This window comes from Apiospora aurea, assembly GCF_038362705.1.
Source record: "Apiospora aurea strain CBS 24483 chromosome Unknown utg000005l_segment0_segment0, whole genome shotgun sequence".
Classification (NCBI taxonomy): Eukaryota; Fungi; Ascomycota; class Sordariomycetes; order Amphisphaeriales; family Apiosporaceae; genus Apiospora; species Apiospora aurea.
The window spans coordinates 3,542,673-3,558,924 of record NW_027117392.1 but is presented as its reverse complement, the minus strand read 5'-3'; the positions used below and the strand labels follow the sequence as shown (position 1 = coordinate 3,558,924).

The following is a 16,252-nucleotide window of genomic DNA, read 5'->3' as shown; positions in this document are numbered from 1 at the left end:
GTAAACTAAGTAGCGTTGGCAAGTGCACGGGTGAGAATGGTCGTGCGTCTCGGCTAGCAGTGGACCCTTCTGGCGGAGAGTGCGATACCCCTGCGGGCAGGACGGGCAGGGCGGCGCTGGCTCGTGGGCAGGCTGGCAGATTGCCTATTCTGTTTGGATGCACTGACGCCATTTCTATTAGCTGACAGCGTCATATGTAATAAGATCACCCAACCAAGGTGGCGGGAAAGCTCGAAGACGTAGGAACGCATGTAACGCTACATACCTACCTTACCTTCCTCTTTCTGTACCCGGGGACCATCGTAGGAGGAAGGGTCAGTGTAAGGATAACCATGCCATTGGTTCGTTTTAAGGTTTCTTGCCCTTCCTTCCATGATCCATCGAGTGCTAGATGCAAGTGAAACATTTCGAAGTCCTCGACCCGAGAGCGAGAGGGGAGCACTCGATATCACCGCTGATGTTCGTTACCCGACTCACACAAGTCAAATGAACTAACTTATGGACAAGTCTCCAGCTTGCAGCCCCTCCCCTTTGTGCAGGACTCGGAGAAAGATGCTGGATTGAGTCGAGTCGCTATGGGGTCCCGTCCTCACAAAACAGTACTGTAATGTAAGAGGTGAGATTACGTTGCTCCCACATCTGGCTGCATGGTACCTTGCATACCCGAGGAAGAGGTACCCAATATTCCAACCCATCATGGCCTTGGTGGCGCAAAATTGGGAGATGCCATCCATCCTTGGCAGTGCGCCCTGACAATACATATGTATGTATGCGTCCTGCATGCACTGCAGAGATTCGGATGCCGTGATGTGAACACCTCTGCATCAGGTTGCACTATTGGACTCAATACGGCACATGAATCTCTAGATAAAAGAAGAGCCGCAGGAGGCAATGAAGCTATACGTACTGGTTTTGTGCTGGACATTTAGACCGATGCATATACATGCATTTGTATATATGTGCATGTGGACGGATAAACACCAGGAAGTCTGTTTATTAGGTACCGTCTGTCCGGTCCTCTCGGGAGCAATCACCATGTACCTACCTGCCTTTAGCTTCTAGACGACGACCATTGTCCTCTCTAGCAGTTCCAATCTACCCATTTCTCATCTTGGTCACTCTATCGCCGTTAGTATAAGATAAAGCACATGTCAGCACGCGACGTTTGGCTGATGGCAAGAAGACGAGTACGAGCGTAATGCTTGCAGCAGTGGCAAGCCCCGTCCGGCTGGTACCACTGCTTTCTTCCGTCGTCCTGTCCTGTCAGCCTGTCCTGGTGCCTGGTGCCTGGGTGCTCGTATGGATCGCTGGGAGGAAAACGTCGCCGGCTCAATTTCTAGGGGTCCACAGGGTTCTATTGGAGTTGCACAGATGGGCAAATTACCACGTGGGAACACCGTTTCTTCGTGCTGGGCAGTGGAGGTGTGATCATCACTCGTTGCGAGAGGGCCAAGTGCAGCTTGAGCAGAGTGACTCTGCAATCATGGAATGTTCCCTCACATTGGGACGCCAAACCTTGCTGCCCGGACGGTCGGGACTACCGTAACACAGCGCTGGCTACCTAGGTAGGTTCTCAGTATGATATCAATCGTCTCTCATTCGGCACCGGCCATGGCTTGAGTGACAGAAAACGGTGCGTTGCATGCAACTTGCTTTTTCTTACATTTGATTTGACACGGCTATAGCCTCCTCCAGATCGCCCAACTCCAATGTTTCTCGTGTATGTACAGGTCCAACCCGACTCGACTCGACTCGTATCGCATCGGCGGCAAAACATTTTTTCTTTTAAGATTGTGATTTGTTCGCAACGAACAGGCATGGCCGGATCAAAATAGAAAAGCAGCCGTTTCATTGGAACTCGGCTCCCTCCCCACACTCCATTCACTGCCCATGACCTGACTACTGTGACGGAGCGCAGCGGCACACACTGTAGTGGCAGGTAGGTAGTCAGGGTAGTGCAGTGGCAGGGCGCAACAGGCGTGTGTAAGTAAAGTACATAGTAGGTTTATTAGAGCCCGGCCCAATTACAGGAATATGCATGCATGCACCACCACCACCCATTCTCGAGAGGGGTCAGCCGGGCGTGACTCTGCCACTCACATCATGGCATGGCCTTGCAGTGCCTTGTAGTGTCTTGCAAGAGTCGGGCCAACCCCTGACCCTGACGCTCTGGAGTCTGGTAGAGGGTGTGCGTGCGGTGGTGCTGCAGATTGACACATTGACACATTTGACACCGGCAGACCAGGCTGATACCAGACCAACTGATCTCGTCTCATCCAGGTACTGTGCTGTTGGTACCTAATGAACAGAGCAGCCGGAGGCCAGGCTAATCAGAAGGTACGGGACGCAACCTTTTTGAAGAAATAAATATTGTATGGATTGCATTTGCTTCCACTCCTGGTCGCCCGTTCGTTCTCCTGCTACCTACTTCCTAGTTTCGATTCCCACGGTTTCCCTTTCTGCATGCTGCATTTGTATTTGCGTAGCGTAACGTTCGTTGTTGCCAATGGCCATTCTTCCCATCCACTCCTTAGATTAGTTTCCAAGTAATCACCAGCCCACGCTTCACCTCGACGACACCTTTCCCTCCTCTTGTTCCAACACTCCGCTTCAGGCAAGAAGCGGAAACCACCCGAACAAGACAAGCCTTTTCCCATCCCTCCCCTTCTACTCTTCGCCTTCTATTCTGCAAATACCGTTACAAACTTGTGGTTCTTCAACCGATACTCGACTGTCGTTTCATTTTCTTCCCATATTCATTTTCTTCCAAGTCCTCCAGTACCCCGAGCGCTGTATCTCTGCCGAGCTCGCCGGTCCTACCTACTACTGCCTCACTAGCTGCAGCGTCGTATCGCCACCAACCCAACTAAGACATCTCGCATAAGCTCCATCCCACATGGCTGCCACCTCCGGCCAGAACGCACCCCCTGTCGTGCGCCGCAACTCGCCCTCGCCCGAGTCGAGCCCCTCGAAGGCCATGAAACAAAACCCCCGCGTTGTATCCAACGACTCTACCACCTCTCGTGGCTCCAGCACCGACGGTTCGTACCGCGACTCTCTGGCCAGTCCATCGCTCTCGCGCCAGTCGTCAGCCAGCTACGGCACCCCCAACCCCAAACCCAATCCCAATCCCAACCGAGCTTCAATGCAGAGCTTCATGGACCGCCCTGTCCGGCGGGGGTATACAAGACCCGAGGGCACCGAGTTTGCCGCCAGTGCCAAGCACAGAGAGAGCGTCTTGAGCCTGGGAAGCATCGCACATCTTCAGTACTACTTCGCTAGAACCGGGTTGCTGGAGGGGAAGGGAGGTCAGCTTGCCAGAAAGAGGAACCCGAGGGCCACCTTGGATCTGTCCTCGGTTGATTCATCCTCGTTTCTCAACCCCAAGGGCACAGGGTCGGATGGCGATTCATCGTACCCCTCTTTGGGCAGCAGTCCAGACTATAATGGACACAGCATGGCAGGAGGACCGATGGCCGAGTCTCCTACCGATGAGCAGTCCGGGTATGACTCGGATGATATTGAGGATGCCGATCCTAACGTGCTACCGCCGACTGTGAGCACCTACAAGCATCGGGAGAAGGTGATTCCCAAGCCGCCCACCATGGCGGAGCTCAAAGCCGAGTTGAACAGCACTCTGGATGCCGCCAGTCGGGTTTTGAAGCAGTCCATGTCCCCGGCTCCCTCGCAAGATACCAGCCCAGTGCCTCCCATCCCGTCACGCTCGCCAACCCCGTCCAACCCGCCAAACTCACAAAACCCCAAGCAGGGCGTGGACCAGGTTCAAGGCATGCAGATCCTCGACACAATGACGCTGGCGATCCGGGCAGCTAAGAACTTCTACACGTCCCACGAGCAGCCTGAGATGTTGGATACTATCAGATCCGAGAAGGAGATTCGGGCCGACCTGCTGGCGGTGATGGAAACGCTCAAGCACATGGCCACGCGCAACTTTGTCGGCGGCCCGCGCGTGGACGAGCGGTCCACCATGACCTCGTGGATTGAGGGAATCCGCGACATGCTGAAGAAAGAGGAAGAGATTGAGGAAGCCGAGCGCGTCGAGAGGCAAGGATGGGCATGGCTCAGGGGCGACTGGACGGGACGGGAGATTGAAAGGGAACTGGCTTTCTTGCGGTCTATGGAGCCGGACGATGAGCCCCTTCCCGCCTACACGCCGGCCGCCCAAGCGGCAGAACTGCCGACGCCTTTCCTGGAAAGCCTACAGAACGGAGTACGGCTGGTCAAGCTGCACAATGCGACAGTACGCAAGTCCAAGAGACGATTTGGAACGATTGGGTCGTACCACGCCGACACACAGAAGCCGTACAGGCGTGCTGACAACCTCCGATACTGGATCAAGGCTGCGGAGCTCCGGTGGGAGGTGATGTTGAAGGTGGACGTCCTGGGTGTTGTGTACAACAACAGTGGCGATGTGTGGGTGGAGCTCGAGGAGGCGTTGTGGAAGTGGTGCCGCAAGGTGCGCGAGGAGATCACAGCCGAACTGGTGGCTTCCGAGTGAGACGGGGAAGAGGGGCTTGAGACAGAGTCACGATTCATGGTTTTGTTCTAGAAGAAGCTGGCGGGCATTTCTGGTCTGGCGGCTTGTTGCAGATAAGATATATATATATATATACTTAGGGACAGGCGTGGAGTGGGGGGCATTCAGGGCGACATCCAGGGAGATATCCGGCGATACATTCAGGGAGACGCTTCTCCGAGGTTCATTAGGTTTTGAAACGATATACCCCCGATGACTGCAGCAGCATCACCGAAAGAGAGCAAGGAACATCTTGGTCTCACATGTATTTTGTTTTGTTTTGTTTCTGGGTTTTTTTTTCTGTTTTTTTTTCTGTTTTTTTTGTAGAGACCATGGACACATTCACATAGGTAGCCCCTTGGTCGGGTGAATTTGATTAATAAAGGTTTTCAGCTACAGAAAAAAGAATATAAAAAGAAAAGAAAAAGACTTCCAAGTCCTTCAATGTCAGCTTCATTGCATTCATTCCATGCTGACTGACTCTGACTGACTGACTGTCCTGCGGGCGGGTGTGGATCCGCTTTGAGCGTGGGTGGCCCAAGCTCCAGCTCCAGTTCCAGTTCCAGTTCCAGCTCCATTTCAGGGCCTCTCAGTTACTAAGGCGAGGGTCCGGTCGGTGTAGGTGCAGGTGGCCGGCTGCGAAGGCAGAACCGTGACGACGTTGTTGCAGTGCCTTGCCGCCTGTGGACTGGACTGACTGCCTGACTGTAGCTACACTACAACCTTCCGATAGACTTCCTTCCAACTGAGCCTCACTTTCCCAACAGGCCGGCTATCGACCCGTTTCCCAGACCGTCTTCGTTTACTTGTTCTTTTGACCACCGCTATTTGCAGTAATTAATTGAGCGACGCATCGTCAACCATCGTTCGGCAACACTCACCCTCCCGCACCCTTCAGCATCCAGCACCATGGACCACCGTCCGCAAGCCTGGGGTCGTGTGAGTTCTCGACGGGGATTGGCGACGCTCTGGAGACTCCTCGCTAATTCTTGTGTCCTGCGTAGCCTCGTGACGATGTGTACGGCGCCTACGATGCTTCCTACATGTCAACAAACAACGGCCCGACACAGCACACACAACAGCCCATCGTGACAGGAACATCCGTCGTCGCCATCAAGTTCAAGGATGGTGTAGTCATTGCTGCCGATAACCTCGGTAAGTCTTGTCCATGTTCCCTCGTTGTCCTCTGCTGACCCGGAATCTCCTCCCATCTGTGAACAGCCTCGTACGGTTCCCTCGCCCGCTTCACCGACGTCAAGCGCCTGCGCAAGTTCGCCGGCACCTCGGTCGTCGGCTTCGGCGGCGACGTCTCGGACATGCAGTACCTCGACCGCCACCTGACGGAGCTCTCCATCGACGAGGCCTACAAGTCGGACCCGGGCCACTCGCTCAACGCCCGCAACCTGCACAAGTACCTGTCCAAGCTCATGTACCACCGCCGCTCCAAGTTCGACCCGCTCTGGAACTCGCTGCTTGTGGCCGGCCTCGACGACGACCAGAAGCCCTTCCTCGCTGCCACCGACCTGCTCGGCACCACCTTCACGAGCCCCTCGCTGGCGACGGGCTTCGGCAGCGTCCTGGCCCAGCCCATCATGCGCCGCTACGCCCCCGACGAGGAGTCGGCCGCCCAGCTCACCCAGGAGAAGGCCGTCGAGGTCATCAAGGAGTGCATGAAGGTCCTCTTCTACCGCGACGCCCGCAGCATGGACAAGTACAGCATCGCCGTCATCACCAAGGACGGCGTCGACCTCAAGGAGGACGAGAAGCTCGAGAACCAGAGCTGGGCGTTCGCCGACCGGATCAAGGGCTACGGCACCCAGACGGTCTAAGGATGGGGGAGGGATGATGGAAGGATAACTAGCTACACACCGTGGGCTTATGTATTTCTCGTGACGAATTAGAGGGAGAGCTCTTTGACGATGTACGATACGCGCCCAAGTACTCTCCGTAGCTGCGGCTCGTGGCTAATTACACGAGGACCCAAGGGAATGCATCATGGACCTCATTTACCCTTGGAATAACTTCTCTTCATGCCGCAGGCTGATTATATCGATCAACTTAGCAGTTTGCGTGACGATCTCGTGATCTATATGGGCCCGGCCCTGAGCCGGCCATTTATCTACTCGAGATCTCATATACATACCTATTCGTGATTTGTGTTCAAACAGCCCATCTGTAGTGGAAGTGGACGGGGTTGATATCTCCCTCCTCACTCAGAATTCTAACACAAATACACGAGCATGTTCCTGGTCGAAAGCCAGCGAAGCAGCGAACCAACAATATCATGGGCGGGGAATGGAGAAAAGGTCTCAAACTCGACGGCTGCTGTAGTACATTGCTACCATATCATGTGGCGGCCATTGGCAAGCATGGGTACGGGGATGAAAACAATGACAGACTCTAGAGACATTTCCACCGCAAGAGATTGTTTCTCCCCGCCCAGGTGATCACGTAGCAAGTAACAGATTACGACAAGGACCCGAGGAAGGTCTTTTGGCATCACAAGCAGGTACTGAAGTAGTTGCCGCCGCCGTCTCAAGACATGCCATCTTGGTAGCAGCGATATCCTCTCATGAGACCGATGTCCTTTCTATTATGTCTACTGTATGTGGGTTATTTTGAGGGTACCCTGCTCCAAAACCAGGTGGGCGGAGTGCAACATTTATCGCATTACCTCCATCTGCCTCCCACGGAGAGAGGCCATCATCTAGTGTATTTCATGCTGTTTCTAAGCAAACTCATAACCCCCTGACGTCGTACATGCATATATGCCCTGTACGCCGACGACAAATGCTAGGTATCGTATCAAAGCCAATCCACAGTACGCCAAACCATGCATGCAAGAGCTCCTATTTCAAAAGAATCGTAGCGAGGAATCAACTTACCATCACTCAATGTGATGTCTCCCCGTCTTAGCACCTTCCGACCTTCCGTCTTCCCTCGCCCACCCCGTCTTGCTGTTGGGTAACAGGTGCTGCCCCGGCCGCGAGAAAGATCCTCTCGAGACGAAGCTCCTACGTTTTGCCCGAGTAGGTCAGCTAAAGTGGCATCAGATCGATCCTCTGCTGAGCGCCACCTCCGCCACCGCTGCGTCCACCCCGATTAGACATGAATGCACTGGAACCACCAGACCGGGATGTTCCAGTGGAAGACCTTTTGCCTGTGCTTGCTCGTTTTGAGACGCCGGCACCGCCAGATTTGCCTCCACGAGAATAGCTGCCCGAACCCTTGCGCGCGTACGATCGCTTGCCCTTGCTGTAGGAGCCCTTTCCACACCGCGACGATGACCCCGCAGATCGCCTTCGCGAGGATGATGATGTGGCCTGTGATGCACGCATCATTTCGTCTAGCTCTTCCTCCCACCTCTCATTGGGAGGCGCTTGACGCGGAGGACTTCCGAAATATCTCGAATCTTCTCCAACGTCTCCAAAATCGATCATCTCGTCGTCGTCGCTGGACACGAGATCCACAAAGCTCGTGTCCATGACATGTTGAGGTTCGGGGATGCCTATTTCCGTTCCCATCATGCTCTTGTAGCGCTCTTGGAACCGCTTCACCAATGTAACGAATCTACGGCCATGTGTTCCGACCTTAGAGGGTTCAGTGCCCGGTATCCGCTTCATAGATTCCAGATCTGTTGTCCATCCCAACACCATGTCGCGGAGCTGCTGTACGGAGAAGATAGGCTGCCGCAGATGCTTAGAGTTTTGAATCTCTTCTGCAAGGCGGGTGGCCTCTATTTGGAACTCCTCAACCAGTGCCGCATGAACTTCATTCAAGGGGGCAAGCTTGGCGTCCTGACGTATTGGTGGGCCAACTGGTGTCCGTTGCTGCTGCCTTCCGACAGCCCTCCTTATTTCAAAATCATCGTCGGATTCGTTGTATTCGTCATCATCATCGGACAAAAGTGTAGCAATAGCTTTGCCCTTGCTCTTGGACTTCCGTGCCTGCATAGGGGACGAGACAATAGTCGATGGAGGAGCGGCCGCGGCAGCCGCCGCCGCCGTCGTTTTCTTCTTTCCCTTCGGCGCAGAAACTTGACCGTCACTGCCTTTAACTTGGACAGCCAGAATGAGCTTCTTGCGCCCTCGCATGAAGGCGTCGGCATCCCTTCCAATCTAGAGAGAATTAGTTAGCTCTGCATCAATGATGAATGGAGATGCCTGCGGGATCATCTACCTGAAAATATTGGACGGCCATCCGGTTATGCCGCTGGAAAACATTCCTTTCGGCCAGTGCCCCTTCAGCTTGCAATCTGTCAATAACGCGGTGTATCTCATGCTTGGGGTTCTTCTTCGCAATCCCCAAGTACGGCTTGGCTTCTTCGTCCAGTGACTCGAGGGCTTTCTTCCTGTTGAGTCCCATGAGCAGCTCGGTGCATTGGTTGAGCGTAAGTTGACGTTGCGACCTTGTGATTTCTAAAGCAGCAACTGCGATATCCGTGAAATCCTTCCAGTCAAAAGTAGCACCCGTCTGACAGTTGTCGCATGTCTTGTTACACTCAGCTTGGTTGAACGTTTCACCAAAATATCGTAGGATCTCAACGCGCCGACAATCGCTCTGGTTATCAGCAAAAGCAGTCATTGCTGCCAGCATATTACGCTGTCGCTGTTTCTGCTGCTCGTTCCCTTCGCCATCGTTGATCATCTTGCGGAGTTGGGTTACGTCCCCGAAATTGAAGTACAGATAGCATGCCGACGGCTTACCATCTCGCCCAGCTCTTCCCGTTTCTTGGTAGTAGCCCTCCAGACTCTTGGGCATAGATTGGTGGATGACGAAACGCACGTCCGGTTTGTCGATACCCATACCAAATGCGATAGTAGCAACAACAACTTTGATTCGGCCTCTCTGCCATTCGAGCTGGACTTTACTTTTGGCCTCTGCAGGAATCGAGGCGTGGTAGTGATGAGCAGCAATGCCATGGTCCCTCAGCTTTTGCGCAGTCGTTTCCGCGTTCTTCCGGGATAACGTATACACAATACCAGTTTGCCCCTGATATGTGTTGTTGATCAGGTCCGCAATCTCTGTTATGGTGTCCTTTTCTTTCCGCCTTACTTCATAGAAGAGGTTTGGCCTGTTGAAACTCTGGGAGAATTCTTCGCCTTCATCGATACCTAGGTTGTGTTTGATATCAACCATGACGTTCTTAGTAGCGGTGGCGGTAAGAGCCATAACAGGAACTCTGGGGAAATCCTGGCGGAATGCACCGAGCTCTTTGTAATCCGGTCGAAAATCGTGCCCCCATTGACTAACGCAATGCGCTTCGTCGATAACAAGGCGAGCTAGATGATTTCCCCTATATAGAGTACCGAGAGCCGTGTTGAAGGTGCTGCTGTTTCTGATCATCTCAGGTGTGACGTAGAGAAGCTGAAAGTAATGATCCGGGTTCGGACCCTTCAAGGTGGCGATGATCTCTCTGCGTTCCTCTGCAGAACATTCTCCGTTAAATACCCTTGCGGGTATATGGAGAGCCTGGAGGTGATGCACTTGGTCTTGCATCAGACTGATCAATGGGGACACGACAATTGTAACTCCTCGAGTTTTTCCAGTCTTGATCACGGCGGGAAGTTGGTAGCAGAGGGATTTCCCGCCACCCGTGGGCATGAGAATGAATGCATCTTTTCCCGCCAGAGTCGCGTTGATGGCTTCGAGCTGATTGTGACGAAAGCCGCTCATACGAAACCGATCCTTGAGCGCACGCTTGACCTCCGGCGACCACGGAAACTTCATGAGCTCAGGGGGTATTTTTGACCTGGCAGACGTGCTAGCAACCCTCTTGTCTACACTCCTCGTTTGTGAGGTGGTGCTGGTGTTTCCAGACCTCTCTGACAATGCGGGCCGGCTACGCTTTGGCGCTGTGCTCTCCGAGGATGACTGGTTTAATTCAAACGTCGCCGCAACCTCAAGCATGTCGACGTCATCGCCATAGTCGCTATCGCTCGCGTAGGTCGCTGTTCGCCTTGTAGAAGCTTTGGAAGGACTCAAACGTCCTACGTTGTTTGAATTGGCTGAATACATGACCGGGGCAGGCTCATTCAGATCATCGTCAATCATCAACTCCATCTCGTCCCAGGTAGGTTCCGATGAATGAGCTGCAGGCACTCGACTCTCCCTGGCAAAGTTTTCCCTCGACCTTAAACGTTGGCTATTGGCGATAGGCGGCCTGGGGTAAGAAGCATCCTGCGCAGGGTAGAGATGGGAAGTTGATTCGGAAGAAAACCCCCTTGTGTGGGCATTTGAGTCTGCTTGATGACTTGGCTATTCCTGGCAGATGCAGAAACGGGCGCACTACCCCGGGACATTGCCCTTGTTGATTCATGACGAGCCGGCTGCGTAGCCTGAACAACGAAATCGGATGGGTCGGGTGGTATTTGAGTATTCGATCTGGACGTCTTGTGCTCTGTGAAAACATCAACGCTGCTGATCCCAGCCCGTAAGAGCGAGTCTATCAGTGGCGCCTCTTGTTGAGCAAGTTCCATTTCTACCCCTTCAAGAGCATCCTCTACCCCGGAGTTGCTCTCTTCGTCATCCAGTTCGTCGTATTTCTCCATTATTTGCGATATTAAACCATCTCTCCTGGCGACTAGATCCTGATAGGTCTGATGCTCGGTGGCTACTTGATCAAGCGCAAGCCTTTGTTTCATCAGCTGGTCCTTTTCCCGCTTCAAACTGGATGTTTGTTCGGCACGCGCATGCCTGTTTACCAAGGCTGCACGGTAGGCTTCCCGGTTCTGCCGAAGCTTCTCTTCTATTGAGGCACGTCTGTTTTCAGTTATGGTTGGCAATTTCAGGAATAACTCCAAAATTTTGTCTTTAGCACCTTGGCTCAGCACAGGGAGCGCTTGGCTAGATGCCGGTGTCTGGGAAAGGCCCCCGCGATCGTTGTTACCCTGAGTCATATCTATCACAGAAAGCTCAGCCTGTTCATTTACACCCTGTTGAGAAGAAGAGCCCGACGTCGTTCGTCGCACAGGCGATGGGTCCGAACGGGGTTTCGAAGGGGTGTCCGGAGCAATAATGGCAGTTGACGATTCGCGACGCCGCCGGCTTGAGGGCCCTTTTAGATCTTCTCCATCATTTGTCGACGGAATTGAGATAATTGATGAGTTGTGTGTAGCTGGAGTCGCAAATTCGTCATCTGAATCCTGTATAACGCGACTGTCACGTCGACTTTTCCGCGCCGGGTGAGACTTCTCCGGGGTAGTATGGTCGAAATCAACCTCCATCACATTGTCAGCTTCGATGGGGCTTCCTGGCACCTTCGGGGCCATGGCTGTTGCTTTTGGGTTCTTCTTCGTCGGTGACTTCTTGGGAGATGAGGCGACCGCCCCCTCTTGACTTTCTTCGCAACCCTCAGATATCCTCGATACCGTTTGGACCTTGCCTCTCCCAGTTCTACAGCTTGCAGATGCTCTGGAATCTGCAACCCGCTGGCTCATTGGCGTTTCCGGCCTCCGTTTCTTAGTGGTCTTTGGAGTGGCATAGTCTTTAGGGACGATGCCAAAGATATCGGGAAACTCATCGTCATCGTCCAGTAAGTCGGGTGATCTGGGGGGCTGAGCGATCTCATGGCTTTTGCGCTTGGTTCCACGTTGCTTCTGCGCCGGCTCTGGGCGTGATGCATGGTCCTCAGTCCACAATCGGACATCGTCGCCAAACCCCACGGGGTTAGAGTCGGAAGAGGGGTTATCCTCCCCTATCAGATCCAGTGCCTCCAGGTCATCTTCGTAGTCGTTCAGCGTAGGCGCTGGTGTTTCGGGTTTCTTGTCAAATAACCTCGAGCGAGGCGGGGATTTTCTCGTTCCTGTACTGACGGTTCTCGAATTCGACAAGGAAACCGAGTAAGCTTGCTGTAGCCGACCGACACCGGAGGTTGAAGCCGGGGTGAGCAACTGATCCTGATTGAAAAGAAGCCCATGTTTTTTTGAGGTTGAGGCCGGCGCTGCCACGAGACGACCCATATCGTCTATGTGGCTTCCTCTTCTTCCCTCTGATCCCAAACCCTCCTGCGACTGTCCTGCCGTGGCCGTGGAAACATGGGCTCGCGTGACTTTGGTACCAGAGGCCGCCCGGCTCAAAGCTCTGGATTGGCTGACACTGTCGGATTGGGAAGTTCCATTACCATCGAGGGGCGGCAGGGTAGGATACAGGCTGGGTCCGCGTATTGATAGTTGACTTGACGTGTCGCGGGCCGGGGGAAGCAAAGGCGCGTTCGGGGCAGACAGCGCAACGTTGGCCAACAACCAGGTGAGATGATCGCGGAGGTTGTTGCGAGTCATGAAGCCGGCTTGGACACGAAAGCCACAGGCACCTCCATGGACTTATCGTGGAATGGCTGCTCGGTTTTATCGTCGAATCGAACTGAGCATCGCGCTTCGCTTCGTTGTGATTTATTGGTGGTTATCAACCGGTCTTCGATTCTCGAGCTTCCGCCTGGACGCGCCACTGCCCCACCAAAGACGCGATTCCCTCAAACTGCCCGTGTCGCCCAGTCAGGTGACCACAAAGGAGACCTTCAGTGGGTTCCGATTGGCTTATAGCGATTTAGCCACGGATGTCCCCTCCGCGCCTTTTGCAGCAGAATATTAACTAGAGACTCGCCATTTTATCTAATTGCAAGTGCTTGCTGGCACCTACTTCATGCTAAGCCATGTTATACTTCATGTCAACATTGGCATTTGCAAGTATTGCTACGAATCTTCCAACGATGTAGCACGAGGTCTTCTGCGATCTATTCCTAGGTAGATGACCGGAACGGACGAATCAGCGTATTCGAAGTTTCTCAATTTATTCGGTCCCCTGGTGCCGTCTGGTGATCGTGCCGGGATCAGCCTCTCTCTAGGTAGTCAAGGAATTTGAAACGATGTGCGTTGTCGGGGATGTTCCCGAATCAGGCAGTTATATTGATTACATATGTATCTATCTTTACTGAATTTAAAAGGGTCTAAGCCAGTTCTAGTACGACACCAATGCTGTTTGTTCTCTTGTATGCCAGCAACCCAGATCCAATTGCAATTGCAATTGAACTCAGAGAGAGCCGCTCTCGGCATCCTCCTCCTTGGGCCGCTCTGCCCCATTGAATAGGTACATGATGGTGACCAGCATCTTGCCCGCAGCCGAGACAAAAATGGCCACGGCCGAGCCGGCCGTCTTGTAGATGCCCGCGCCGGCGAGGCAGCCGAGGATGAGGGCCAGCAGGAAGCTGACGCGGCGGTCGCGGGGCCGGTTGCCCCGGACGCGGAACATGCGGGGGTCCATCATGAGGTCGACCCAGGCGGCCGTGGCCATGGCCGTCGAGATCTCCGTCATGGCGAGCGAGCGGGACTGGACGACCTGGCTGCCGGACGCGAAGGCCAGCAGCGCGACGGCCGTGACGGCTGCGCTCCCGCGCAGCTCGGTGCCGTACACATGCTGGATCGCGGCCGCGGCGAAGACGAGGCAGGCCTGGAAGAAGTTGCACAAGACGAGCCACCACCGCTGCCGCGCGCCGACCAGGTGGCTCAGCTGCCCCGTGAGCCAGCCCGCGGCCAGGAAGAACCCTAAGGCGGCGCCGATGTTGGCCGTGATGAACATCTCGCCGTCAAAGCTGGGCATCACGATGGCTAGCATGAGGAAGACCGTGTTTCCCGTCTGGTTCGACGCGAAGCAATGGTAGTCGGGAAAGGACACAGCATCTTGTATACCGGTGCAGCTACAAATACGATGAGACACTTAGCTTTGGGACTATAAGGCAATATGGCAGCCCGATTCTCTTTTGCCAGCACTTGACTAGCTTTTACATGAGTAGCCGGCGACTAGTCCGATGGGGTTTACTCACAAGGTAAGTAGTAGGAGTTCGAGCTCGGCATAGCTCGATGGCCGGACTGAATCATTCATATGGCTTTGTATCTTGGAGAGGGCTGAAGAGGGTCCGGTTCGTTGACGTTCCGACGGCTTAGGGTGCGTCTCAACATTGTTTGAGCAGGTTGTAGGCGAGGTCTCTTTGGAAGGATCCATCGTAGCGCGTACTTTAGCCTTGAACAGCGACTCGAACTTTGAGTGGTAGGCTATATGTATTCAAAAGTAATACTCAACGGCGAGACTCTTATTGAGTTGAGAGACTTCGAAGTGATAAACTAGTAGTTAACGGAGTGTTGTACATGACCGACTACACTGCAGACTAAGAAATACCAATTCTAAAAGAGTTGCCCGGTCAGTTGATTCTTTTATGTACTTCTAGTCATAGCCATCGGGTCTCTCCAGTTTTGCGCTGTCACCGACAAAGTTTGTTCCAGAAACGTATTCTTAACCGTCGAGTCGGCCACTGCACCCGAGCAATGACGAACCGATAGCCGCGACGTCGAGAGCAACATGAGTGGAAGTGGGTCGTGATCTGGGAGGGTTAGTCCTCCACGATCGATATTAGCTCGTTTGTTGCCGAGAGCTGAGATTCCGCCTCATAAAGCCTATGGTTTGCCGATGGCAAGGCGTGGCGGCACGGCATACTGGTTCCCCAGATGTTGATTGGTGATGCCGGCAGCCGAACTTTCGGTAGATTGGGGGTCACTCCATTGCGGCTCTGTGGATAAGTCGCTGGGTTTCCCGCTCTTAGCGCTCCGGCTTGGCAGGCAACCCGATATCCGGGCCCAGCCGATCAAGCCGCCTTCAGAAGGTATCTGGCTTCTGGCTGGCCGGTTGGCTTTATTTTGACTTTCCCATTGCCGCCGAGTGAATCAATTTCCGTCATATTGGGCTTCACCGATAGAATGCCCCTGGCTGGAGACTATTTGCACCATTCGCAAAGCAGATGAGTTGGGATGATTGGCGCGAGCGAGCGTGACGCGGCTGGTAGGCTGTCGTAAACTTCAGCCATGCAGCGTTGTGTTGATGCATAGCCACACATTCCCCTCCCACCGCATCCTCCCACGAGTAAGAGATTGTTGCATGGATGTCTCGTGTTGTTGACTTCGCCCAGAGCTAGAGGCACGCCGTTAGTAAGTCAACAAATAGCAACCCAAATCACACAAACACGTATGTCCGTAGTCTGCCGGGTGGTTCAATGCCGCGCTCACCAGATGTGCGTGCATACGAATCATGACCACACAGGCGTGCTTTGGCGGGGTGTTTGTACTGTCGCAAGTATAGCCAGGGCGGGCGTCACAGTTCTGGCAATGCCGGGATACGTTTTGGTGTGTGATAACCCGTAAATTTGAGAGCCATATGTGTGCTTATTTGACTATTCCACATTTGAGTCGCAGTTGAGATGGTCCAGGTGAAGCCGATGAGGCTGATATTGATAGGTATTGCACCTGACCCGGGGGTCTGGCAGGGACGATGGCATCAGTGGGGGCCGTGTCAGGGGTATGTGCTGCGGCAACTGTAACTGGGCAATTAAGCTCCACGCCAGCCGGTATCTACCACCTAATTTTTAGTGCATCTGGAGTGGTGTAGTCCATCTTATCTGGTGACAAATGCGAATGCCCATCTTGGCTCCTATTATCTTTAATGGGGAGAATGCGCTCTATCATAACCGGAGTCTTCTCGTGTGACAGCATCCCGACTCGACTCGACTCGACTCGACTCAGACCTGCTCCTACTCCTGCTCCTGCTCCTGCTCCTGCTCCTGCTTGCTTTGGCATAGCAGCATATGGGGCATGTCCTCCCGGTCCCTCCTCGCTCTTCCCTGCGGTGGAATCGCCTAGACGTATGTGTGTTAGTTACACAACACAGGAGCTA

General features: G+C 53.8%; 5 protein-coding genes across 5 annotated transcripts; 2 read left to right on the top strand and 3 right to left on the bottom strand.

The window, feature by feature from the left end:
- Positions 1 to 2,896: 2,896 nt before the first annotated feature.
- PG986_007652 (uncharacterized protein) lies at positions 2,897 to 4,519 on the top strand (the record flags this gene model as incomplete). Its single annotated transcript, XM_066843874.1, has 1 exon — positions 2,897 to 4,519. The coding sequence occupies one exon, from the start codon at positions 2,897 to 2,899 to the stop codon at positions 4,517 to 4,519; it is 1,623 nt and encodes a 540-aa protein (XP_066699986.1).
- Positions 4,520 to 5,446: 927 nt separating this feature from the next.
- PG986_007651 (Proteasome subunit beta type-7) lies at positions 5,447 to 6,366 on the top strand (the record flags this gene model as incomplete). The annotated part of the gene is made up of 3 exons (XM_066843873.1): positions 5,447 to 5,476; positions 5,542 to 5,692; positions 5,759 to 6,366. The coding sequence occupies 3 exons, from the start codon at positions 5,447 to 5,449 to the stop codon at positions 6,364 to 6,366; spliced, it is 789 nt and encodes a 262-aa protein (XP_066699985.1).
- A 1,209-nt stretch (positions 6,367 to 7,575) lies between these two features.
- Positions 7,576 to 10,600, bottom strand: PG986_007650 (DEAD/DEAH box helicase domain-containing protein; the record flags this gene model as incomplete). The annotated part of the gene is made up of 2 exons (XM_066843872.1): positions 7,576 to 8,655; positions 8,717 to 10,600. 2 exons carry the CDS (start codon positions 10,598 to 10,600, stop codon positions 7,576 to 7,578), a joined length of 2,964 nt encoding a protein of 987 aa, XP_066699984.1.
- Positions 10,601 to 10,671: 71 nt separating this feature from the next.
- PG986_007649 (bloom syndrome protein) lies at positions 10,672 to 12,816 on the bottom strand (the record flags this gene model as incomplete). Its single annotated transcript, XM_066843871.1, has 1 exon — positions 10,672 to 12,816. One exon carries the CDS (start codon positions 12,814 to 12,816, stop codon positions 10,672 to 10,674), a length of 2,145 nt encoding a protein of 714 aa, XP_066699983.1.
- A 748-nt stretch (positions 12,817 to 13,564) lies between these two features.
- Positions 13,565 to 14,533, bottom strand: PG986_007648 (uncharacterized protein; the record flags this gene model as incomplete). The annotated part of the gene is made up of 2 exons (XM_066843870.1): positions 13,565 to 14,228; positions 14,355 to 14,533. 2 exons carry the CDS (start codon positions 14,531 to 14,533, stop codon positions 13,565 to 13,567), a joined length of 843 nt encoding a protein of 280 aa, XP_066699982.1.
- Between the last annotated feature and the right edge of the window lie 1,719 nt (positions 14,534 to 16,252).